The 25,329-nt window shown below is 36.3% G+C and overlaps 1 protein-coding gene across 1 annotated transcript in view; it reads left to right on the top strand.

The window, feature by feature from the left end:
* The window catches only part of OXCT1 (3-oxoacid CoA-transferase 1), a 138,179-nt gene that overhangs the window by 34,947 nt on the left and 77,903 nt on the right, over nt 1-25,329 (top strand). Inside the window, exons 8-9 of the mRNA XM_063085701.1 lie at nt 22,981-23,088; nt 24,361-24,475. Coding sequence (XP_062941771.1) covers nt 22,981-23,088; nt 24,361-24,475 — 223 coding nt within the window. The remainder of the gene's footprint in view (nt 1-22,980; nt 23,089-24,360; nt 24,476-25,329) is intronic.

Genomic DNA, 25,329 nt, shown 5'->3' with positions numbered 1-25,329 from the left:
AGAATAAATAAGTAAAATATGTAGTATATTAATATATTAAATAATGATAGATGTAAGGAGAATAAAACAAAGCATAGGAAGGGACATGAAGTATCAGGGAAAGAAACAGAAATTTTAGATAGTGTGGTCAGTAAAAGGCCTCCCTGAGATGACTTCTGAGGAAAGACCTGAAGAAAGGGAGGAAGGTAGATTTGCAGCTGACTGAGGGGGTGTCCCCTGGCGGGCAGAAGGAGGAGCAGGTGCAGAGGCCTGAGGCAGAGTATTCCTGGTGGGTTTGAAGAATAGGGATGGCATGCTCTTCAGTGCAGATGGTGGGCTGCGGAGTCTCACATGAGTCTACCTTTCTTGAGAGTAAAGGCAATGTCTTCTTCTGAGCCTATGGGAAATAAGATTTCTACTTTCAGTGCATTTTATAATAGTTCCCAAGAAATGATGAGGCCTAAATCTGATGTTAAAACTCTGAAGTGAATGGAGAATGTGATTTTGAGATTGGAGCCCCCTGGCTTTTGTGATTCTCTGGCCCTGTTTGGAGAACTTTGTGTTGATAATTCCTCATGAATTACCTGAGCAGAAGTGATCAAACTGGTTGTTTTTTCACTTTGTAATAGAAGGTGGGAACACAGTGGCTTTTAACTAGGATTTTAACCATTAATCATTTCAGTGAATCCTGTGAACATTTAATCGTCACCAAGCAGGCCAATTAATGTATTAATGTTTTAGAGATTTTGGTTATCTTGTTTCCTGCCTTAGAGAAAATGAAAATTCCTAAGGGATAAATATAATTCCTTTCCTCTTAAGTTTCTTTTATTTTTAATCTTTAGTTTGCTAATGCCTTATGATATACAGTTTCAAAAGCCGTGTAACTCAAAAATTTTTTGGACAGTAAAAAGAAAAAAAAATTGGTATAAACAGGAGGACAAAAAAAAAAAAAAGTTTCTAGCCACATAAGACAAGTACTTCTAATCATGCTGAGAAACTTCATGAGACAGATCCAGTTTAAAGCACACACATCCAAACACAGGCAACTACTGCCCATGAAAGTGTGGAATTCATTCACATCCAGACATCTCTGATTGATATGTGGAGACATGATATTTATGAGAACATGCCTGAAATGTCATATTTGACATTCACTATGTGAAGCTTAATGTGCTAGATGCCCTTCACTGCACTTTAGTATTACCTGGTAAAGCTCTCTTATATCAGTTAGGTAGAAGATTGAGACCACAAGACAGTTTATTCCAATCCTCTGGATTCCACTGACGTAGGCCAGTTGAGTTGAACGCCCAACGTAAGTTCTTTAAAAAAAAAAAAAAAAAAAGGAAAGAGAGCTGTTTGTTTGATACAATATGAAAAGAAGGAACACCCTTGTCTCACCAGCTCACCATGAGCCTTGAGAACCCTTGATTCTAAGGCAGAATACTGTCATCTTCATAAATGTTAACTTTTGGGATGAATTGGTGAGCAGTGGATATCGTTTGTGATGATTGATTTTTAAACCTGTTAAATTATATAATATCTTCAATTTATGTTTGCTTTCCTTATAGTTTTTTTAGTTATAAGATTTTTATCCGTGCTTTTGCATTTTATTTTTTCTGTTGATTACTAAACCAGTTTAAAAGAGATACCTGTGTAGAATGTGTTGGCAGAAAAGATGGTAATATGCTAGGATAGCTATACTAAATGAACTGATTGATTCTACTTGTTTCAAAGTATTGAAGTACAGTCATGTACCACATAATGACTTTTTGATTAATGAGGGATTGAATGTATCACGGTGGTTCCATAAGGATATGATAGAGCTGAAAAACTGCTTTCACCTACTGCCTTCGTAGCCATTGTAAGTCACAGTGCAACACACCACTCATGTAGGAGCAATAGGCTATACCTTATGGCCTAGGTGTGGAGTAGGCTAAACAATCAGGTTTGTTTAAATATGCTATGATGTTCACACAACAGCAAAATCACCTAATTATGCATTTCTCAGAACGTATCCCTATCCTTAAGTGATGTATGACTATTTAAAGACAATTCATTCATTTCCTTAGATTTTCATAAAATGCTAGATTGCTAAGAAAATATTGGATACTAAAGAGGATGTATTTGATGAAGACATATTGTAGCTGAATAATTTGGCAAAATAATCTTCTCAGTAATAGAATTACCATTATATTAATATTTGATGTTTCTACCAAGGAAGCAGTAAATATAAAAATATGGACTTGATGAATGCCCAGTATTATTGCACTTTTTTTTGGCATGCTCTCATACATTACTAAATATAATTCTTAGCCTAATGACCGATCACAGTCAGAAGAACAGCAGAATAGAAATAGTTTATTGATGATAAAAATATATTAAACAAAGTGCAAATCTTGACATTTTATTTCTTGTTGCTTGGTAACAATGCAGCAGCTACGTGAGAGAGAGTTCCATTATCCCAGGTACAATGGACTCCATTGCATTGTGGGGTAGAAATACCAATTACAGCAAGTCATTTGTATGCCATTATCCTCACAAATTTTTTGTGCTATTTCTTGTTGTCAGTGCAGAGATCCTAAAAGAAAAAGTCATTTTAATAATATATCCCTTTCTTTTTGATAGATTGATGAATTTTGTTCTAGCTGTTTTTGGCTTTTTGGCTTTGTGTCTATTTATAATTTTTGAGGCTTCATAAATTTGTGTTTTATCAACTTGCACTTTATAAATCCGGACTTTTCCATGTCATTGTAAATATGCATATTATAAGTGATACTTCGTTAGTTCTTATTAAGCATCTTTTACCTTGACCACCTAGAGAGGGGAGAAAAATATCTGGTCATAATTTTTTGCCTCGTGAAAAATAGGGCATATTCCTCATTCTTCTTTAATACAGAACATTCCTAATTTTAGTACCCACTTCAGGAGATCAGGAGAAGGAAGTCTGTTGAACTAGTGTGATTTGTTTTATTTTTTTATTTTTATTATTTTTTATTAGCATATTCATTGTTACAAATCATACTTATTCTTTATGTCTCTTATCCAATCTCTCCCCTTCCCTCTTTCCTCCCCTCTCCCTTCCTCCTCCCCCCGTCTAATAACCATAGATTTGTTCTCTCCATCTGTTTAACTATTCCTCTGTTGATTCGTTGCCTAGATGATCTGTCTGGTACTAAGACAGGTGCGATTAAGTCCTCACTTAGTATCGTAAATCAGATGCTTCTTCTATTACTCTGGCATGTACTTTGTGGAGAGAGAAGACCTCTTTTTTTATTTTCTTTGGTCTCCACTGGTGCTTCTCCTTGTGTCAGTGCAGTTGAGAGTCTGGCATGCCATCTGCATGGTGGCTGTGACTGCTGCTATAGAGACTAGCTGCTTTTGCGGCAGCCACGGCAATGGTGGTGGCTATGGCGGGCTACGCATGTGAAAATGGTGTTTTTGGTGAGCTGTTTACCTGATTGCATCTGGGTTTGGCTTCCTGACTCCAAGCCTCAGGACCCCAGCAGGACCCTGGGCACTGGCAGCAGCTTGCCTATTTGAGGGTGGGTTTGGCTTCCCCCAGCTCCGTGACTAACTCGTTTTATATAACTGTATTTTTTTCCTCTATACTATCATTTCATAATTATTTACAAGGGTTGAAGAACTATAGCCTGTGGCCTGTTTTTGTACTGCCTAAGAGCTAAGAATGTTTTTATATTTTTAAAGTGTGGTTAAAAAAAAGAAAAGAAAGAAAAGCATGTGACAGAGACGGTTTGTAGCCCACAAAGCCTAAAATATTATCTCATCCTTTACAGAAAAATGTTTGCTGACCCTTGATTTACAGCATAATTTTTATTTGTGTAGTCTGAATATATTAAATGTCACTCTGTATTGTTTCATAAAGGACCAGTGAGCTTAAGTAGAACTAAAATAAAATAATGATAACTGGTTTGAAGAGAATTAATGAAAAATTAAAGAATACATAATATGAATTTGTGTAGACCTAGGACAATGACAGTGCAATCTGGTAGGCCTGTTTTTGAGTCAGCCATGAAGAGAGGAAGATTATGTACAGCAATTTATTTGTCCAGTTCTAGTCATTACAATTTTTAAAAAATCTCAATGCCTCTGTCATAAATCTGACTTTAATATGATATAATTGTGTATTGATGGACTCATTTTTTCACATTTTTTCTCTTTTTCTTGCCTATTTGACTAATCTCATACTTGAGGGCTGGTTTCTTGCATACACAAATGTGCAGCCAGGTGAATGTCCAAACCCTGGGAAGATGGGATGGGGACTTCTCCCATGTGATCAGTGTTTAGCTTGTGGCTGCAGCTCCTGCTGGCTGGAGGAGTTGTTAGGAGCTGTAGAAGTGGTCCAGGGATGGAGTCATCCTGTGTCCCTGGGGTTTGGAAGGGCCCTACAGCCCTGGTTTTTCACCTGTAAACCGCCACATCTTGGAGACAGAGAGAAAGAACAGGGGTGGAGAGACTTTGAGGATGGTGAGGCTGATTTTCTCAGCTTTCCAAACTGTGTGGCTTTTAGCTTCCTATTTTCTTTTTAGTCAGAAACACTTTTGTAAGATTTATCAGACTGTTTCTTATTTGCTGGTAAGGTAAAGCCTCAAATCAGGAAGTTAACCATGTAAATCAGGGTAGCCCGTGCTTTCTTGTCTCCCACCAGTCTTCTTAAGTAATAGAAAGGGATTGAACCAACCAAAGTGTATTGACACTTTGAAGAGTGACAAAAGTCAATTATTTGTTAGATTCGCTTAACTCCTCTTTCTTGTAAACATTTCCATAACGCCCCCGATTTCTGGAATCTTAGTGCATTGTTAAAAAAGTAACCCAAATTGTGTTTTAAAAATACTGTTAGTGCCAATGTTCAGTAAATTAGCTAATATTTAAAGTTCATCAAAATCAAGGTAAATATGTTGATACCTTATGCCAAGGAAAAACTATGATGACTTGTAAGGGGAGTATTATGGATACCTTAAAGAAAGGAAGATTCCTAAAAATCTGTCATTTCATTAGCTGGAGTTGCACAGACTCAAAAATAGATTACCTCTCTGCGTTCATTTTTAAATGCAGCATTAGTCAATGATATATTTTATCCCTTTTTTGTACTTTGATTCAAAGATTCAGATATTCTGGTTTGGGATGAAAATTAAGGTTTGTTCCCTGACAAAACTTGCTCATGCTGAATATCCATCTTGACTTCTTTTGAGTGAAGGTAGAGTGTTATTCTTTTGGGGGCAAGGGAAACTAGTGAATAAAGAAGGTCTCAGGTCATCATTGATGATTATGTTCCCTCATGGGCATTTCACTGCCTGTACACTTCAGAGGGACTTAACAGCCAAAAATAGATTTTTTTCCATATTTCCTTAGGATGGAGCACACTGTTACTTGTAAACAAATTTTATGTAAGGAAGCAAGTGTGTTTTTAGTCCTTCCTTATTAAAGTTTTGCCTTGTTGAATTTTCACAGAATCATGACAAAGTATCTTTTGTTTTGTTTATATTTGGATGAAATAGTTTGATACAGTTCGTTAATTTGGGAAAAATAACGAAAGACTAGAAACCAAGAATGATTTAACAGGTAGAATGTAACGGTCTTCTCTTCTGTGGTTCACACCTTGAAGAAACCAAGACCCCTCATGTCCAAGAGAATAGGTCAACTTCTCCCTGATTCAGGTTTTGAAGTTTAATGATAATACACAGTGTTTCTGTCACTGAACAATGGAGTCCATGTTCAGGTACTTTGAAGAGAATTCTAAATCCAAATCCCATGAAGTTAAACAGGACTATGAAAAACCCTACTACCTTTTCTGTGCTTTCTGTGAAAAGGAGCTGGGTCATTCATTTAAGGAATCTATTTTAGTTTTTTTAATAATTAGGGAAAAGGATACAAGTTTTTCCTTCTTTTGTGAGAAAGTTCTGTTCAGTTTAGAATTTCATTTAAAGTTTTGGAAAAGCTTTGCTGGCACAGACAAAACTCAGGGAAGAAAAATTCATCATTACTTATCTCAGACGAATGCAGGTTGACTATAAAAAGCTACAGGATTAAGGCTGTTGAGTTTGAAAGTTTTGGCATAATCTAAATTTCTCTCAGTTTGAGGTGTTTACATAGCTCATTCATTTTGAGAATTGGCTTCTCAGAAGTAGAATTAGACCTTTAGAAATAAAGGAAGTACTAAACAGAATTTTAAAGGCAGGGCTCATGCTACAAAAAATATTTTAGCTGCTGTTTAGTTATGTGTAGTTTTTTTTTTTTCAGTGCTTTTGGCATCCAAATGTTTGCACCCCAAATTTTTCAATGTATATTTCCTCTTTGTTGATTTGTATTTTTGATATGTAAGGTAGCCTTTTATATGTGGATTGATGAGGACTAGGTTTTATAAGGAGATAGGAAAATAGAATGGAAAACTTGCTCTATGAAATTCATTCCCAGGAAATAGGAGGAGTAGTAAAATTGTCTAAGTAGACTGTAAACAGTTAAAGTATGCCCTACACACAGTGAGGTAGACTCTGTAATTGTAGTATTTTAAACAGTGGTAATAGCAGGTGAAGAAGTTATAGCCTAATGATAATGAAAATAACAACAGTAGCAACAACAAGTACTATTTAAACCATGCACTACATGCAAAACACTTTCGGTTATCTGTTAGAATAACTGAGTGAGGTAGGTTTTATTCTTATTTTATAGAAGGAGGAAATGAGGAGAAGGAAAGCCGTTAAGATGATGAAGTTAGTAAGAGGGAGAATTAAGATCTAAACACATTTCTTTTTGCCTCCAAATCTTATGTTCTTAAGCACAAGCAAAGGATGGTTGGTGTATTTTAAGGTGCATTTTACTTTACATTTTGCAGGGTTGCCAATTTTACAGTTTACTATCTCCTTACTAGCAGGGCCATAGACCTTTAGCAAATTGAATTTTTTAGTTAACTAAGTGTAGCTCCAGATCAGTGTTAATACTTCCATAAACACAAAATTGAAAATCATTTAGTAGTGTTAACCATTTAAAACTTATAAAATAGGATAATCTCCTAAAAGCTATAAAATGAGAGCCTTCACATTTGGGAAGCTGAATGATTTCCCCCTGTTGAAAATGAAGTAGATAGTATTATACGATAGTTTGAATCCAAGATAGAAATTTTATGTAATTTATTATGTAATAACTACTAATAATTATATGTAAATAATTTTATGTATTATTATGTAATAATTTTATGTAATTATTATGTAATAACTATTAATAATGATTATCTATTTAAAAAATAGATACTTCCCATTTCTGATCCAATATGCAAGGAGATTAGAAGTCGGCACTCCCATCCTCACAATAAGGAAAAAGCTGAACAAACTGAAAATCAACAACTCTTCTTAGATCCATCAGAGAATTGAGGTCACAGGGCAAACCTCTGCCCCCCAAATCAGAGAGATATATTGGCTAATACAGAGAATCATAACTTACTGGAGCAGAAACCTCCATGTGAACCAGTACTGAAGTAGGAAATCCTAAACTGTAATCGGTGAATTATGGGTGGCTCATGTGGACAAGTTTGAAAATTAAAAACTCCAGGGAAGCCCAAGTTTTACGAAGGGCCCCACACTTTCATGAGTTTTACCTCTAGGATCCCCACCATATTTTCACAGTGAAGATGGGTGAAAATCTCCTTGTGCTTCTGGCAGGAGGGCGGAAAATTAGCCATTTAGAAGTATACGTGGAGCATTCTCTTCTTAGCAAGGCTTCCATCAATGAAATAAATGATAGCAATGTTATAAGGGATGGGAAGGAGAAGTGGGAGTACCCTGTTATAAGGAGCTTGCATTACCCCTGAAGTGGTGTAGTGTTATTTGCAAGAGGACTTGGTTTAGTTGTAAATGTATATTGCAAACTCAAGTGCAACCACGAAAAAAGGTAAAAAGAGATGTATAATTGATATGCTAAGATGGGAGAAAAAAAATGGAATCATATAAAAAGGTTAATTAAAAATAGAGATGGCAGAAAAGAGTGGGAGGCAAAACAAGAATCAGAGAACAAGGGCAATGAAGAGAAAATTGAAACACATTGTAGATAGTAATTCAACTATATTAATAATTATTTTAATGTTAATGGTCTAAATATACCGATTAAAAAACAGACTTTCAAAGTGTTTAAAAAACAAGACCCAGCTGTATGTTGTCTACAAGAAACTCACTTCAGTATAAAGATACAGATAGATTAAAAGTAAAGGGATGGAGAAAGATATGCTGTGCTAACACTAATCAAAAGACAGAGAAGTAGCTATATTTGTTTCAGGCAAAGCAGACTTCAGAGCAAGGAAAATTATCAGGGATAAAGAGGGGTATTCCATAATGACAGAGGTGTCAATGCCCCAAGAAGACTAAACAGTCATTAGTGTGTATGCTGTGGCAGTTGGTTCTTGTTTCTAATCCCCCCCAGTCCCTCTCTGTTGAAATACCAGTGTCACCTCCAATAGGGGTCTGAGTCCCAGCTTTGTGAGCCCCTTTCTCAAGCACCAGTTTTAACTACTTCCCTTAGTTCTTCCTGCAGTTACCAGATCTCTGTCACCACAGTGTTTCTTTTGTGCCCTTTTAGTTCTCCAATTCTGTAAGTTAACTCAAAATGGAACATAGACCTAAATGTAAAGCATGAAAGTATAAAACTCCTAGGAAATAATATAGGAGAAAATCTGAGTGACCTTGAGTTTGACGATGCCTTTTTAGATAAAACACCAAAAGCATGATCAATGAAAGAAAAAATTGGTAAGTTGGACTTCATTAAAATGAAAAACTTCTGCTGTGTGAAAGATACCATTCAGAGAGTGAAATGACAAGCCACAGACTGGGAGAAAATATTTGCAAAGTACATGTCTGATAAAAGACTGGTATCCAAACAGTACAAAGAATTATTAAAACTCAACAGTAAGAAAAAAAAAAAAAACCAACCCAAGTACAAAATGGGCAAAAGATCTGAGCAGGCCACCTCACCAGAGAAAATAGACAAATGGCAAATAAGCATATGAAAAGATGCTCAACACCATATGCCATTAGGGAATTGCAAATTAAAACAGCAATGAGATATCATTATACACCTATTAGAATGGCAAATATCCAGAACACTGACAACACTAAATGCTAGTGAGAATGTGGAGCATCAGGAACACTCATTCATTTCTGATGGGAATGGAAAATGGTACAGCTTCTTTCGAAGACAGTTTGGTAGTTTCTTACAAAACTAAACATCCTCTCACCAAATAATCCAGCAATCACACCCCTTGGAATTAACCCACTCTGCTGGTTGGAACACTTCCTGAAAGATTAAAAAACGACCTGCTTTTGTTTTCCTGTAGAATGTATGCTGGGCTTGTTCACGTTCTGATTGTGAGCTATTGTTGAACTTGATATTTAAATTCTTGTATTTATGCCAAGTATCTAAAGAACCACTTTCTTGGTACTGTGAACTGACTTTCATGAACAGGCAAAATTTTATTCTTTCAGGAAGTTACTGCATGTGTGACCGTGTGTAGGTAAAAACAATATTTCACTTAAAAGTGGGAAATGGGCAATAGGCTGGAAGTCTGTAGTAGCTGCATACTGAATCAAGTTCACAGCTTGCCAGAACTGCAAATTGCCACCTTCAGAGTTACTTGGGAATGTAGTCAAAAACATGGCTAAGTGCACAAATGATAAGGATTTTGCTGTATGAGACATAGTGATTGTCTTAGACCATCTTACAATCTAGTTGATGAGAAAGGACTAAACTGCAAATTACTATAAAGAGAGCAGTGAGTACTTAATTTAATGTTAAAAATAGTAATTGTTGTGGGATCCTGGTGGTTGTTGCAGGCTGTGAATTTGTGGCACTAACCCCACGGGACCTCTCTCTCTTTCTTGGCCATAGTTTGCAGAGGTTTACATATGGTGGATTGTGAAGGAAGGATAGGACTGCAGGCATTTTACACCCCCCCTCATAGCTCTCAGGTCTGAGGACATTTAGGTGGGAATGGGCCACAATGGGATGTGGAGACACTGCCAGGATGGAACCAAGGGACTTAAGGGAAAAAATGGAATTGGAAGTGTCTCGGCTTGATTTCATTAATTCCTGTTCATACATATATGTTTCTTTTTATAAAATTAGGACCATATTTTATATATATTTTTCATTACATAAAACATTAAGCATGTTTTTGGTCACTAAATTTAGGTCACTAAATTCTCCAAAGAAAGATATTTGAATAATTATACTAAAATTTATATTAACAACTCTATATTGTTGGACTTTTATGTTGTTTTCTGTTTTTCACTATTAATAGTGCTTTAGTGAATGTTCTTTCTGTGCATGTCTAATTATTTTCTTTGACCCCATTCCTAGAAGTAAATTTTGTGTGTGTGCATCAACATTTTAAAAAGTTTTGGTAGATTTTGCTAATTTGTTTTCTAGGAAAGTAATTCCAATTATAACCCCATAGTGATATACAACAATATTATTTTGAACCATTCTCAACAATATGGACATTACACTTAAAATATTTTTGATAAATTTACTAGGTGAAAAATGCTTTCCTTTGGTTTCAATTTGCATATCTTTGAGAAGGGAAGTTGAGTATTTTTCATGTTTATTGGCTATTTATATTTCTTTTGTGATTTTGTGTGCTATTGTAAATATGATTATTATTTTAATGGGAATGTCTCCAGTATTTCATTCCCAAGTGTTCTTGAATCTCCCCAGAGATGTGGGTAGAACAGAAGGGAAGAAAAGTGCACGGTTGTGGTTGATGTGTGTGCTGTGGAGCCAGACGCCGTAGGTTTGAATCGACCCAGCTTTCTGGAGAATCCTCCTGGCTGCTTGACTCAAGATAAGAACTTGATTGGCTACAGCTAGTAGACTAGGAAAAGAAACGCATTGTGAACTCACAGCAACAACCCAGTTAGGGAAGTACAGATGGATAAGGCTCTCAGAGAGAAGGTAACGGTGGCTGGCTGCCTTTCCCACAGAGCTCATTCCCATCACAAGGTGCGAGTCAAGAGCTCTGTTGACTCACTGTTTAGAGACAGCTGTCCGAAACTCGTCGTCGTGATTTCCCACAAAACAGCCTTGTTGCAAATGAGGACATAGATTCTGTTCACAAAGGGAAGAAAGAGCCAGGGGGGTGTTTATAACATGATATAATGGTTTTGGAATCTTTACCCATGATATTATCTCCTGCAAGGTTATTAAATAATTAGGTGCACTGTGACTGCCACAAACAAAATCATCATATTGCAAAAAATGACAGATTCCATTTCCTAATTTTGCTGTCTCCTTTAGTTTAACTAACAACTTTTGACCTACTTATCAATTTATTCCATGTTTGTGTTAAGAATTTAACTTGTGATTTTTAAGTCACTCTGATTTAAAATAATAGTGGCTTTCTTCAATCCTTTCAGAGACCTTGTCAAAAAACGTTATTTTTTCCACTTTAAATATAGATCTAGTCTACAAATACTGAAGTGATAATTAGAGCTTATGCAAGATTGTTTCAATTTAAAAATTAGCTGCTTTTTTTTTTTTTTTTTAAGGAGTTACTCTCTAAATCTTTCTGGTTCAAGAATATAGCTAAAAGAAGAAGGCATTTTAAAGTCATGGCTTACATAAATGATTTAAGTAAGAAATGTGTGAGAAGAAAAATGATAAACATTACTCATTGACCCCTTCTGTGTTACTGGTTATATTTCTTATAAACACATTTCTGCATGTATCGTTATTGTAGTTTGAGCACATAGCATATGGCAGCCTCCTAAAATTAGAATATATTCAAATATCCCAGTGGCCTTTTACTAGGCCCCTGGAAAATCCAGGTGCACAACCAAAATTTAATAAGAGCGAGAGAAGGTAATTGCTAAGGTGTTACAATTTCTTTTGGAGAGAAGCCACAATAATCAAAAGAAACTGCCCTAGCAGCATTAGCTAAGGTGAACTCTTGTGAGTTTTTTGAAGTGTGAAGGAAATCGCATTTCTTTTTTGCTCAGTTTAGCTGTTGCCATGTCTGATAGCTTTCCCAAATTAGGTTTCTCATTCCATGTAATAAAAATTTCGAACTTCTTTATGACACTCCCATTCCTATGCATCCTAAGTGCTTTTCTAGGTACCATCTCCCTGTATTCCCTGAGTTGACACATCCTTCCCTGACTTCATACCTTTTCCCATGCCGTTCCCGCTGCCTGGAATGCCTTCTCTGTCTTTTGTGTGGCTCATTTTCTGTCTGGTCAGTGGAGCTTTCCTCTGTTATAGCATTTATTACCATGTTATGTTGCGATTAGCTGGTTACTTGTCTCATCTATGAAATGTGAGCACTTCCTGGGACCTTGTCTTATTCATCTCTGTATCCCCGGCACATGGTATAATGCCTGTCGCATAATAGATGCTCATTAAATGATGTCTGAATCGCCGAGCCAGCAGTTTTAAAATATAAGCACCACTTTGCCAGCTTAGAAATGTTCTGTCCATTCTACTTGATTGACATCATTATCCTGCCTTGGTCTAAGGAAGCAAAAATGCCTTATGCTCAGTAGTTCTTTCTGATGGCTTTATATTTGAGGCCATTGTCAGGTCCTGCAATGACAGACTTGATAATCTGCCGCCAGCTGTCCTGTAATTCCCTTCCTTATTACGGTGACTAACTGGGATCATTTTATCTCAAGGTGTGCCTTTTAATAGTGGCTGCACTAGGTAGTGTGTCTCATTCAGAAGTCTTTTATTACTCAGCTGAAATAGAATAAGCCATATGGTAGTTAGCTAGAAACGCAAAGGGTTGTAAATTGGAGGCAAATAAACTGCTTGTAAATGCAAAAGCCTGGTTAGTCAGCAAAGGATTGGCATAGCAAGTACACAAGTACAGAGGGGTATTGAAGATATACTGTGTGGCGTGGAATTGAAATCATGTGTTCCATTTAACAAAGTATGCCCAGTAAGAGATTGAGTGTTCAACAACCCAGAGTAATTAGATACTGTCCACTCATGTGTATACTTTATGGTCTTGTTTTAGAACACCCAGGACCAACTGTAGACTAATATAAGAATATTAGGCATCATTTACAGCTCAGCTTTCACTTTTTAGAGATCAAATGACTTTAAGTGACTCCCATAAGAACACAATCTCAGATGATGTTAGAGCTAAAACCAGAATCTACATCCTTGACTCCAAATCCAGTATTCTTTCTTTGTATCACATTCTGTTGTCTTTTTATTTCTTAACTATAGGTGAAGTCTGTGAAATATGTGTTGAGGCTAAGAAAACAATACCCCCAAATATAGCACTTTGGCACATACTGAGTACTTCAAGCTAAAGGATGTTGAAAGTCCTCAGAAACAGCCTCAGAACCAAGGTCTCTCTGACCTTTTCCTGTCCCCGTCAACCTGAAGTACAGGGAGGGGCTTTCTCTGGAGGGAACTCCAGAGCAAAGGGAATTTTTTTCTAGAAGGAACGTGATTGTTCTGAACCTTCTCCCCAGAATTTACATTAAGCAGAGAACATTAACAAAAGGTCTTCATGCCCAGGACACCACGCCCAGACAGACTTCAGCTGTTCTTCTGAGGGCTGTTATGTGAGAAACTTTATCTGCACAGTGAAACAGCCTCTATCCACAGTGCAGTCCTGCCCTCGCCCTCCCATATAGCTCTTCCCCACCACCCTCCAAGAGTCTTCAAACCTTGATTTCTTTCTGTAGCTCAAAATACAATTTAAACTTCAATTATCTGGCTCTTCTTTGAATCTTGTATTTTGTGAGACTCCCATGTGCTTAAATGTGATAAATTTGTATGCCTTTTCTCCTGTTATCTGTCTACTGGTAAGTTTATTTCTCAGACTCAAATATTGAACCTCTGGAGGAATGAAGGTTCTCTCACCCCTACACATGGCTTTAGAATCACGTGGACAAAAATCTCCCTCTTACAAAGTATTGGCATCAATAAATTACTGTTTGTTTATCAACCATCCCCTTTTACTTTAATGGGGAAGGTTCTGTCTAAAAGATCAAAGTTCATCTTTTAATTGTCATTTTTAACTTTTTAAATGTGACGTTGAGTTTTGGGGATGAGCTGTGTATGGCAAGAAGGTATTTAGTTAGGACTGGCCCTACTTTCCTAGTGAAGACAAGATGCTGAAGTTCAGGTTGTCGGGGAAAGGTAGAACCCAGTGATGCCAGCCATAAAACTGGTTTCGTGTCTTTGCTATTGGTACTAAGGGAAGGGACATGTGATTTTAATGTTAAAGTCACAGATGGGAATGTGATGAATGTGTTGAGTTTCTTCAAGACTTAGAGATATAGTTCTGGAAATAGAACTACAGAGAGAGGAAAGAGAGTATTCTCTTTTGAAGTTTGTTTATTTTTACATTTTATGTCTACCTCATATTAAATCAGGAGAAACAAACATGGTATTTTAATTTTCTTAATGAAATAAATCGAATTCTACTTTGCTTACTGTTCCAAAGAAATGAAAACATATGGAGAACATTTAAAAGATGAAATGAATAACAAAAGCTCTTATTCTACTGAACATGCTCAACAATTTTAAATCTGGGGGTTACTGAGTCACTCACATGCTAAATTCAAGTCACAATCTCTGTTAAATTTATCAGCTATTAACTGTTTTATGGAAATGCTACAGTTTAACCCAATTCTCCTTTGCAGTTTATGTGTTAAATAATGTGTTAAATTTCTTGCATTATAAAAAGCTCTGAGGATCATTAACAGCCCCAAACTGAAGGAAACAGTATTGAACACTCACCTTTTAAAGTTTTAGTTGGCATCACTAATAGGCAGTTTCTCTGTAGCTGTAAAACCCAGCACAAACTTTCTTTCTTTCCGTTTCTCCTTATCTCCTCACTGAAAAATGTTCTTAGTTTAATTCTATTAATTATATCATGTCTCCCTGTTTTCCTTGGGGTATGTGATAATGGTGTAATTTTTTTTCTTATATTGTAGATAAGTGTGGTGCTTGGAATGAATGTGATAGAAATATTTTTATCTTTTTGGGTAGATGTGTTCATTTTAATTATTTCTCTGGATTTGCTACAGTCATAATAAAATTTTCTTTTAGAAAAAGATATTACAAATAAAACTTGGATATTTAGAATATTGCCTGAATGTTATTAAATATTTATTGAATATTGGCATTTTGGGGCAAATAAAAAGTGTTAGCAAAATGCCAGCATGTACAAGACTGTTCAGACTTGGTTTTAGAATCAGTGGAAATGAAAATAATACTTATCTTAAACTGCTTTAAATTTGTTTAAAAAAACCAATTTTTCCACATTACAAAAACTATTGCGATGGTCCATGTAGTAAGTAATATTCCTACTTTTTTTGGATCAATATGATCCAACAGTTGTAAAATATAAGCTATTAGTTTTGCTGCTAGTCATAGTTTTAATAAATTGATTAATTTTTGGTAAAGCTTTTGTTATAAAGTGTTCACATTGCTTTATCCATCCCATGTTTTTAAGTGAGACGTTGTAGGGAGAAAGGACTGCTTTTGTTTTGTAATGAGAGACATTAGGTTGAAGGTGGTTATCATCAACTCTGAGGTTGGACGGCAAGTGGAGAAATGAAGATTCTTTGGCATTTGGGGTATTTCTGTCACATTATTCTGTCTCTGGGCTGGTGGTTAGCCTAATCCCTTTTATTTCTTTTTCAAACAAACTGATTAAGCCAGGTTTTATTTTTTAACTCTGATCCCTGCTGAATTTCATTCAGTTAATTGGCCCATTTTATTTTCCTAACTGAAAGAAATCATTTTCTGTCTTCATTGTATTGGCTTTTCTTTTTGGGTCTTGTATCATTCTCCAATTTGATAAACGTACTGTTTAAATTTGCCCATTTTGTTCCAGAGGTAATACTAAATAGCTTTCAAAACATAGGAAATGCACAAGATAGCAGTAATTAAAAGTAGGACTGTAAGAAGGAAAAGCAATTGTAGGGCCGTACAGTGGAGCCAGGACTGGACTGAAAAATGATCCTGTAATGACAAACACAAGTGAATCATGAGATTCCAAATAAAAATTAAACTACTTATTTGTGTAGTTAACCGTACAGATGGTCCCTGATTCATGATAGTTCGACTTATGATTTTTTGACCTTATGATTGTACGAAAGTGATATGCATGAGGTATGATATGCATACTCTGAATTTTTACCTTTTTCCAGGTTAGTGATACACAGTATGATATTCTCTCGAGATGCTGGGCAGTAGAAGTGAGCTGCAGCTCCCAGTCAGCCAGGTGATTATGAGGCTAAACAACCGATACTCTACATTGTATTGGGTTTGCCAGATGGTTTTGTCCAACTGTAGACTACTGTAAATGTTCTGAGCACGTTTAAAGTAGGTGAGGCTAAGCTATGACATTCAGTCATTCAGTAGGTTACGTGTATTAAATGCATTTTCCACTTACAATGTTTTCAATTTATGGTGGGTTTATTGGAATGTAACCCCACTGTAGGTTGAGGAGCATCTGTACACATAATTTAAAAGGAAACTAGTGATCAGGTGAAGTGCAACTATTCTTGTTATTAAAACCAGTCAGAATTTTATCACAGGCTCCCTATTTAATTGCAAGAAAGAACTCATGTAATTGCAAGAAAGAAAAATTGGCTTTTCATCACTATGGTATAAAGATATTGGTTTGTTCCAGGGGCATACTATTCTTGGAGTATTTAGAAGAGTGGCTGGACTACCTGAATATGGTTTTTTCACCCAAACTTTTGGTAAACACTTGGAGGCATGAGCTTGAGGTTGTCTTCTCTAACAGACAGGAATGTGTCTGTTCAAAATCACTAGTTGCACTGAGATTTTTGCCCCTTAACCATAACGCTGTCCTCCATATCTTCATTGAAGGCCTTTATTGAATAGGATAGGACCAAAGATATCAAACCATTACTACAGGGCTTTCTCTTCTATTCTGGGGTCTAACCTGGGGCTGGGGTGTAAGTGGGGAGATGTCTATGGACCAATTACATGAAATCTTATGAAGGATTTTATAGGTAAAGAAGTGTGTGTTTGTGTGTGTGTGTGTGTGTGTATGTGTGTGTGTGTGTGTGTGTGTGTGCATGTGCGTGTGTGTGTGTAGACTTTGTGTCTTGATGATACTTAAAGAAGTATCATGCTCCCCCAAAAGGTAAAAACCACAGCCTGGAGACTTCCTTCTAAAGCTTTGTCAAACCATCAGATACTTTCGTGTTTCTTCAAGTAGTTGTCTACTTATCTGTACATCAGAGCAGACACCCTATCCATTTTCTTCATTGATGAATCTAGAAGGTGCTTAGCTGTATTTGTTCATTTAAAGTGAATAAACCCAAGTCACATTTTCCCACTGTGTCTGTAAGAATCTTACGTGAGGGCCTTGCTTCTTTTCTCCTGGACTAGTTATGTGTTAGCCAGATTGCAAATTAATGAAATTCATTTTGCATGACTTGATTTGGGAAGAAACTTGTATCACTCTTCAATAATATTCTTTTCTTACTTTATGGCCTGAGAGACTATCTATTTAATAATCCATTCTAGAATACTACAGTGGATTGGGCCTTCATTTTGAAAAGGAGTATATTTGCCTCTCTTTATCTGCTGACACCTCTACCATTTTTCATTTTTCATTTGATGGTAAGTCTGTGATCATACCTTCAAGCCCTTTAAGAATCCTGGCATGGCCTGGCCGGTTAGCTGAGTTGGTTAGATTTTGGTGTTATAACACCAAGGTCAAGAGTTCAGATCCCTGTACTGGCTAGCAGCCCAAAAAAAAAAAAAAAAAGGAATCATTACATATAATTTTTTGTGAGTCTACAGCTTAGAATAAGCTCAGAGAATTTGGGTATCTCCTCTTGGAATTCAATTTCTCCTCAACCATTCAAGTTCCGCCCTTTCCTTCTCCTTCTCCCTGATGGTGAAGTCAGGGGCAAAGTGGAATTGAAGTGCTCTGTTTTTTTCTGTCTTCTGCCCAAGTAGTGGTGATTATCATTTCCAAATTCTCTAGCAGCAACAAAAAAATCATCCCAGAAGCTACCCTTTCATCATCTGTAGCATTTTGGACAAACCTCATCTCATTCCAGTTTTGTTCTAATACCACTTAAGGTTTCATGTGATTTCCCTTTGTCCTGGTTATACCTGTCTTTCTTTTGTAGGACCCCTGTTAAAATATGAGGAAACACATAGCTATCCATGTTATTATGCCCATTTCTTTATATATCACTTGCTTCACCATCAAGATGACCCATTTTCATATGGTTAGAATAGGGGTTTTGAGAGCCTCATATCCCTCATAAGTCCATTTGCCATTTTGAGTTTCTGACCACTTGATCCTGCTTCTCTTTTCTGTGAACTTTTGAAATCTGCTTTTCTTCAAAGGCCAGGATACACTACTTGGTCTATTACAAATTCTAATTTTACATTATCACTTTCTCTCAAGATTTCCATCACTTCTGCTTTATTACCAACCTGTTTATCCTTATTGGTTAGAAGTCCAGGATCGTGGTCTCTCTCACCATCTCATTCTGAAAGGTAGAACTTGTCAGAAGGCAATGCAGAAAATATCAGCAGAAGATGAAGAACACAAGATGTTCAAATAATTGGCATCTCATAATGTCACTATCTTATTTCCGAGCCAATGTGGTCATTTCTGTTAAAAATATATCATCTACATCTTTGGTTTAGCGAGCAGTCTGATTATATATGGCCATTAATGTGATATTCTTTCTTCTTTTAAACTTACTTTAAATATTCTTTACGACATTTCATCCCTAGCTCTGTGGCTTTCCAGGCATGTGCATGTTTTCTTGACAGTGTGTTCTTTTGTCATCTCATGTTATCTGGGCGTTGCAGAATGTCTGTTGGCATGGGAACTACTCGTTGCTGAAACCAACGACTGTGCAATCATATTTGTCACTGTTTCTAAGGTTGAAAATTCATTGATAGCCACTCACCTTTTCACCTTTTTTTGTGCATTTCTGTATAGACATCTAAGACGATACGTTATTTGTTCCTGGCTTTTTTAGCTTTCATGCCATATTCTCCTAGATTTTTATACTGGTCGTACTAACTCTTAGCATGAAGCTTAAGAAGATATTTACCTTCTCACTCCTTTGGATTTTTTTTTCTCCTTTGGATTTTTAAGAAAGATGCTTAACACTGATCTCCTTCTTCCTCCCATTTTCTCTTCATCTTACTCATTCTATGGGTTAAATTAGCACCCACAGCACCTCTGCGTCTACCTTGTAGCTTTTTCTGTTATTGCTTATTGCATGCCTCTTCTATTTTTCTAGTCCTCCATGGCTTTTTGCTCTTTGGGGGCTGTTTCTCGTGAGTCTAGACATTATTGTTTGCTGTCATCTGGTTTTTTATTTCTTGGCAAAAGAAGCATGTTCCTTGTAAACTTTTTTGAAAGTTAAAATGACCCAGGAAAACAATCTGGAATGCTAGTGTTCCCCTTCCTCCCCCAACTGTCCTCACTTTGTATCGTGCACAGAGTTTTGCAGGTGTACCGCATTTTTCACTAACTTTTAGGGTCGGGCCTATTTTTGTGTCTATAATGGATTGAGGTTGTCACTAAAATAAGATAAAAAATAAGAATGTTATTGCCTTGCAGCTCCTCTGTTCCCTTACCTGAGATATAAATAATGTTTGCCAAGTAAATACAAAAACATTGCCACCAAGAGATGAATTTTTATCCTTCTCCAAGCTTTAAAATAAAACTTTTCATAGTTATAAAACAAGGAGGGTGAGGGGCAGAGAAAGCAACCTTTTCAAACAAAGTTCAAATCAATAACAATTAACATTTCATAGCCTCTATTTTCCTGCTAATGACTGAAGACATGTACTAATTAGAGAAGCCTCAAGTGTCTGGATTTCGGGTTGTAGCAGATGGTGCTGTGTGAGAACTATTCATAGTGCCAGGGAGAAGTCTGGTTTGTTTTTAGCTACCTTTCTTCCATCTTGATCTTGTCTGAGGACACTTACATCTGTCTGTTGCTTTGCACTGAGGGTTTTTTCTTTGTCCTTTAGTCTCTATCTTACCCATTTCTAATTTCAGGAGGTACATTCTGCCGTCTTTAGTGAGGGCTCTTATGAGCTTATATTTTTACTTATCCCTAACAAGCTCATTTCTTTCATTGTTTTCTTTTCAGATTTTGTTTGACTCTCATGTTATCACCTGATCGCACTATACTTTTAATCCCCCCGTTGCTTCTTTCTTATTGTTTTTTTCTCAAGATCACACAAAGCTGTGTGATTCCTTCAATAGCCAGCGTTAAGATAGTTCTGCCTCTTCAGTTTTTTTTTTTTTTTTTAATAACTCTTCACAAATTGTCTGAAAATAAATGTTTTCTTCTCTGGTTTGTACTTCAAATATTTTCTTCCTTTGCTATTAACTTTGCTAACTAACTCCAAGAAAGCTTGGATTTTTGTATAGATATTTTCAGTACTGTTGAGTGTTGATATTGTTTTGACAAATGCTGCACGTATATTTTCTACAATATGAAAATCCTTTGTATTAGGATGACAAAGCATGGAACTGATTATGTTTAACTTGATTCTTGCTTTTCATCAGTTTTTTTTTTTTTTTTTAACCAGGACATATTTATTCTATTTGTTGTGAAAGTTGTGATATAATTGCCCTTAGTAATGAAGCTTTGCCTTATTGAGTGTTTTTTGTTGAAAGTTTCTTTGGTGGAACCTGGAGAAAATAGTGATTACTTACCATGACTATTTCTGGTATAAGTGAGGAGGACTACTTTTCTTTTGCTTCTCCATTATGTCCTTGTCCCCGCTGAAGGGTAAGGCAGGGGAACCATTTAGGAAGCTGCTGTAATAATTAAGCAAGAGATCTGAGGGCCTGACCTTCTGGAGCAGCATTAGGCATGGAAAATAATTCACATTATTATCTTCAAATATGTAGGCAAAAAGGGTTTCCTTAATTTATTTCCTAATGTAACTACTTTTTGAATTTAACAACTTTAATTTTTTCTTAAAGTTTCCTTTTTCCTTTTAACACGCCCTTTTTGGTACATGTCTAACTAATTGTGGAATTCATCACGTGCCCAATTATGTATTTCCTAGTTTTGTAAACTGCTTACTTGGTGCCTATTGCATCTTTAAAGAGCGATAACATTTGTAGGTCCCCTTCTCCCTGAGTATAAAAGTAAATGGGAAACAAAAATAACTTGTAACATCACCCAGAGATAACAATTATTAACATTTCAATGTGTTTCTTTTCATTTTTTCATAGGTATAAAAATAATTGTGCCGGAGTGCATATCTATAAATATTTATTTATTTATATGAAATCTTGCATTTTTATAAAACATGAAGTTATGAGATATTAAATATTATGAAAACATAATATTGATTCATCCTGTGGATATACCATATTTATTTTACCATTTCTCTATTATTGACCATTTAGGTTCTTTCCAACTCATTATTATTATAATGAATGCTGTGGTTAATATTTTCATGTATATCCTCTTCACATATATCTTCAGGGTTATGGATTAATGTATAAACACATTTTTAAAGCCAAGAACTTCTTTGAAGGCTTGAATTGAGTAAGTGAAAAGGCGCGAATGAGCCCTAATAGCTGAAAGTTTTAACCAGTTGCAGAGGTACAACAGTGCTTAGCTGCTCTGTACTCCCACCTCCACTTCCTCTTTACCTGGTACCAACTTGAATGGAGACAGGATGCCAGAGCACAGAGGTTTGGAGAGTAAAACACAAAGTGCAGTGGCAGGGAGCCCCCCCTTGCCTCCCCTCACTCCTCCCCAGATGCATCTCCACCCACTACTGGGATCCACGTTTACTGGCTCATCCTTGGAGTTTGTGTTTGATTTTTGTCAAGATTCTTCTGTTTATCAAAGATAACTTTTATCCATCATGTCCTGGTCTTTTTCAGCTACTTGGGAGCATTGTTCAATAACTAAAATGTGACCCTGGTATTCTCTCAGTGTAGAAGGAGTCTGATTAGGTCATATAGTAGCAGAATCTTATAAGGAGGGCTACTTAACCTCAAAAACTTCTGGAGAGTTCAATTGATAGTTTAGGAGACAAGTTCCATACAACTTTCCTTGTTAAAGTCAGTTCATGTATGCAAAAAATTATTTGCGTTGGGTATGGTGTCTATTAAGTTGAGTACTCACTCACAATCTTAAAGATTGTATATAGCACCAGAAAGCTAATGATTTGACCACAGCAATGTTGGGTTTAGTTTTTCTGGATCCTTGTCCGTCTGAATTTTAAAAATTTTCACATTAAAAACTCTCTTTTTAAAAATAAAGACTAAAATAGGCTAACTTGGGGCATTTCATATTGCTGTAAAATGCCCTTATGCTCTGTGGATGACTTTAATTCTAATTAAATCGAATATTTCTAGTTATTAGTTAATATTTCCTTTTTGAAATTTCCATATTAAAAATAATTATCTGTCTTTAAGTAAAATTACTTCAGCAATTGCAGTTCTATCACGATCCTAGGAAGCTAACAGGAATAATTAAAAACTGTTACAAATAGTACTTGTATCTATATTTATAAATCTCTTCGCTGACCAAGCAGATGTTGTTACAGATTTTTGTGTTTGATATAATAAATTTCCCATTAATTTTGAAACTCTGTGTTTAAGGAATGTGCTTTCAAGTTTTGCATAGTTGAACTGCAATTTGTGAAAGTTCAAGCAGCTGTACTGACAAGCCATTTCACAAATTTGTAACTGAAGCTTTTTTAAGCAAAGATTTAGTTCTGGAGCTCTGTGTTCTGTATTTTATGTTCAGACACATGCATTTGAATTTCTTTTCTTTTCTGGGTCCAGAAGGTATGATATACATTACAAATATGTACACATACATTCATACATAGATATATATACATATTCTCTCATACTTATATTTACATTGAATATCTAACTTAAGTGGGAGTTGAAGATTCCCTATTTTTAAAGGTAAAATATGTTCAGTTTAAGCTTTCACTGTCTAATATTTTAAAAAATTTCTCTTTGTCTAGGTTGAAGAAATTGTGGATATTGGATCATTTGCTCCAGAAGAGATCCATGTTCCTAAGATTTATGTACATCGCCTTATAAAGGGAGAAAAATATGAGAAAAGAATTGAGGTGATTGACTTAGCTTATTTGTCAGTATTTATGGATCTGATCACCAGAGATAGATGTCCCTGAAGCTATTCCAGATGATAGGGAATTGGAGCTGAGCAAGAAATCTTCTTTTGGATCTTAGTAGGAACTCCTCACATGTCCGTTTTAAGGGTAGGATTGTTTGTGCTACTGTCCAGCCCAACAGTGCCTTGTGTTTACAAGGCACATGTCATCATGACATGTGATTCTCTATGTTGTGTTTTCCAGGCTTCTATAACTGTCCTAATGTGTTGATGCATAGTTTTGGCTGGCTGTCTTAGAGGGTATAGAATAATCAGGTCTTTGATGGCTTTACCCCTGCTGTAGTCTTAATGTTCGGTGGTTCAGAAATGTCTATTTATCTTGAAGCTGTTTTGCACTTTTATAGAGTGCAGAAAGGACATCATTTTCAATTAGCTTTAGGCTCTGGGCAGCTGGTGGGTATGAGATTGTGGCAAGGAGGGGGTACCAGGAGCATTGGAGGTATTTCAAGGCCACTGAGAGCATAAAAAATGACTAGCTGGGCCAGAATTGATATTAAGATTCGGAAGTATCTAGAGATCAGCAACAGAACAGTAGGGGATATTAGGGAATCAGAGATACCCACTACCCTGTGAACATCAAACAGAAAGACATTCTGAAATCCCAAATCCCCCTAGTGTCAGGGTTGTAGGGAGAAAGGATGGGAGATTTGCAAACTGGAACTAGAGTCTGTGTTGAGGAGATTTAGTCATACAAATAGTTTTGTGGCTGATTTATGTGATTCCTGTGATGTACTTGTAGCAAAACCAGTCTAGACTCTGCAGGTGGAAATAGGCAATTGGCAGCAGCAGCACCTGGTAAACACATTCTGACAGGTCTGAAAACCAGATTCCCAAGGTCTATTCCTTTTTCTTTGTTCTGGTTCAATCCCTGAGCACCTGAGAATTCATTTGCCAGAGTCTTAAGAGTAACAGTAGTAGCAGTCAATGTGACAGTAACAGGGAGATTATTTGCTTCAAGGAGATAGAACAGGTGTTTCTTCCTCTTCAAACAAATCTGACCTCTTTCATTTACTTCCTAAAAAATTATTTCTGTCATCAAATGTCACTCGTGTTATTCTTTTTTTCAATTCTCTGTTATATTACAGATTTGCTTCATGATACTAATGTGAGAGAGTTCATTTTCTTTTCCAGTAAAATTTTATGTTTCAACAGTGATAAAATACAAAGCGTACCTTCAACCCGAATAATTTATTTCTGTTTATTTTTAAAGCGTTTATCAGTCCGTAAAGAGGGAGATGGAAAAGCCAAATCTGGTAAACCTGGAGATAACGTAAGGGAACGTATCATCAGGCGGGCAGCTCTTGAATTTGAGGATGGCATGTACGGTATCCTTTTGCAACTAGACAAGGACATAGCCCTTGCTTTTCCCATGTAGATCAGCTACTAGGCCTCCTGCACAGTGATTCACCTCTAGTCCATGGAAGCATTTAAAGTAGTTGATAATTTTTTTTGAAAAATGTAACATATAACTCAAAATATCAAGATATATGAAATTGAGATTATAATCTGTTTGCTTTCTCCAAATAAAATGGCAACCAAAAATTTGCTTAGCTATTTTCTAATATACAATGGATTTTGGTACAATTTAGCATTTAGCTAGAGGTTATTGGGAAAAGAGATTACCCAAGGTGAAAGTTTCAAATCTCAGAATTACTAGTGATAGCCAGTGCTATTTACTTTCTCTATATTCTTACATTTGCAAACTCATTGAAACATAAGATCCAACTTCTTAACAACTCTGTTTCCCTTGACAAAGATCAAAAATGAGTGTACCGTTTTATGTCTAATGTTTTGTAAGGGTATTTTATTAGTTCATTTTTGTTGCTTATAACAAAATACCTGAAACTGCGTGATTGATAAGGAAAAATGACATTTATTGCTTACAGTTTCTGTGGCTGGGAAGTCCAAAGTCCATCTGGTTGTGGCGACAATGACCCAGGGGTCTCACATTGCAAGATGGTGGAAGCAGAGAGAGAAGAGAGAGCTTCACCTCTTTCCTGTCTTTTGTTCTCTCCAGAACCGCAGTGGATTGGATCGTTCCCACCCACATTGAGGGTGGGTCTTTCCCACCCAGTCCACTCAGACTCTCATACTAATCTCTGCTGGAAATACCCTCATGGACACACCTAAAAAGATAGCTTTATCAGGTTTCTCAGCGTTCCTTCATCTAACCAGGTAG

The sequence above is a fragment of the Cynocephalus volans genome, chromosome 2, assembly GCF_027409185.1.
Source record: "Cynocephalus volans isolate mCynVol1 chromosome 2, mCynVol1.pri, whole genome shotgun sequence".
Taxonomy (NCBI): domain Eukaryota; kingdom Metazoa; phylum Chordata; class Mammalia; order Dermoptera; family Cynocephalidae; genus Cynocephalus; species Cynocephalus volans.
This window is presented reverse-complemented; position numbering and strand designations above follow the sequence as displayed.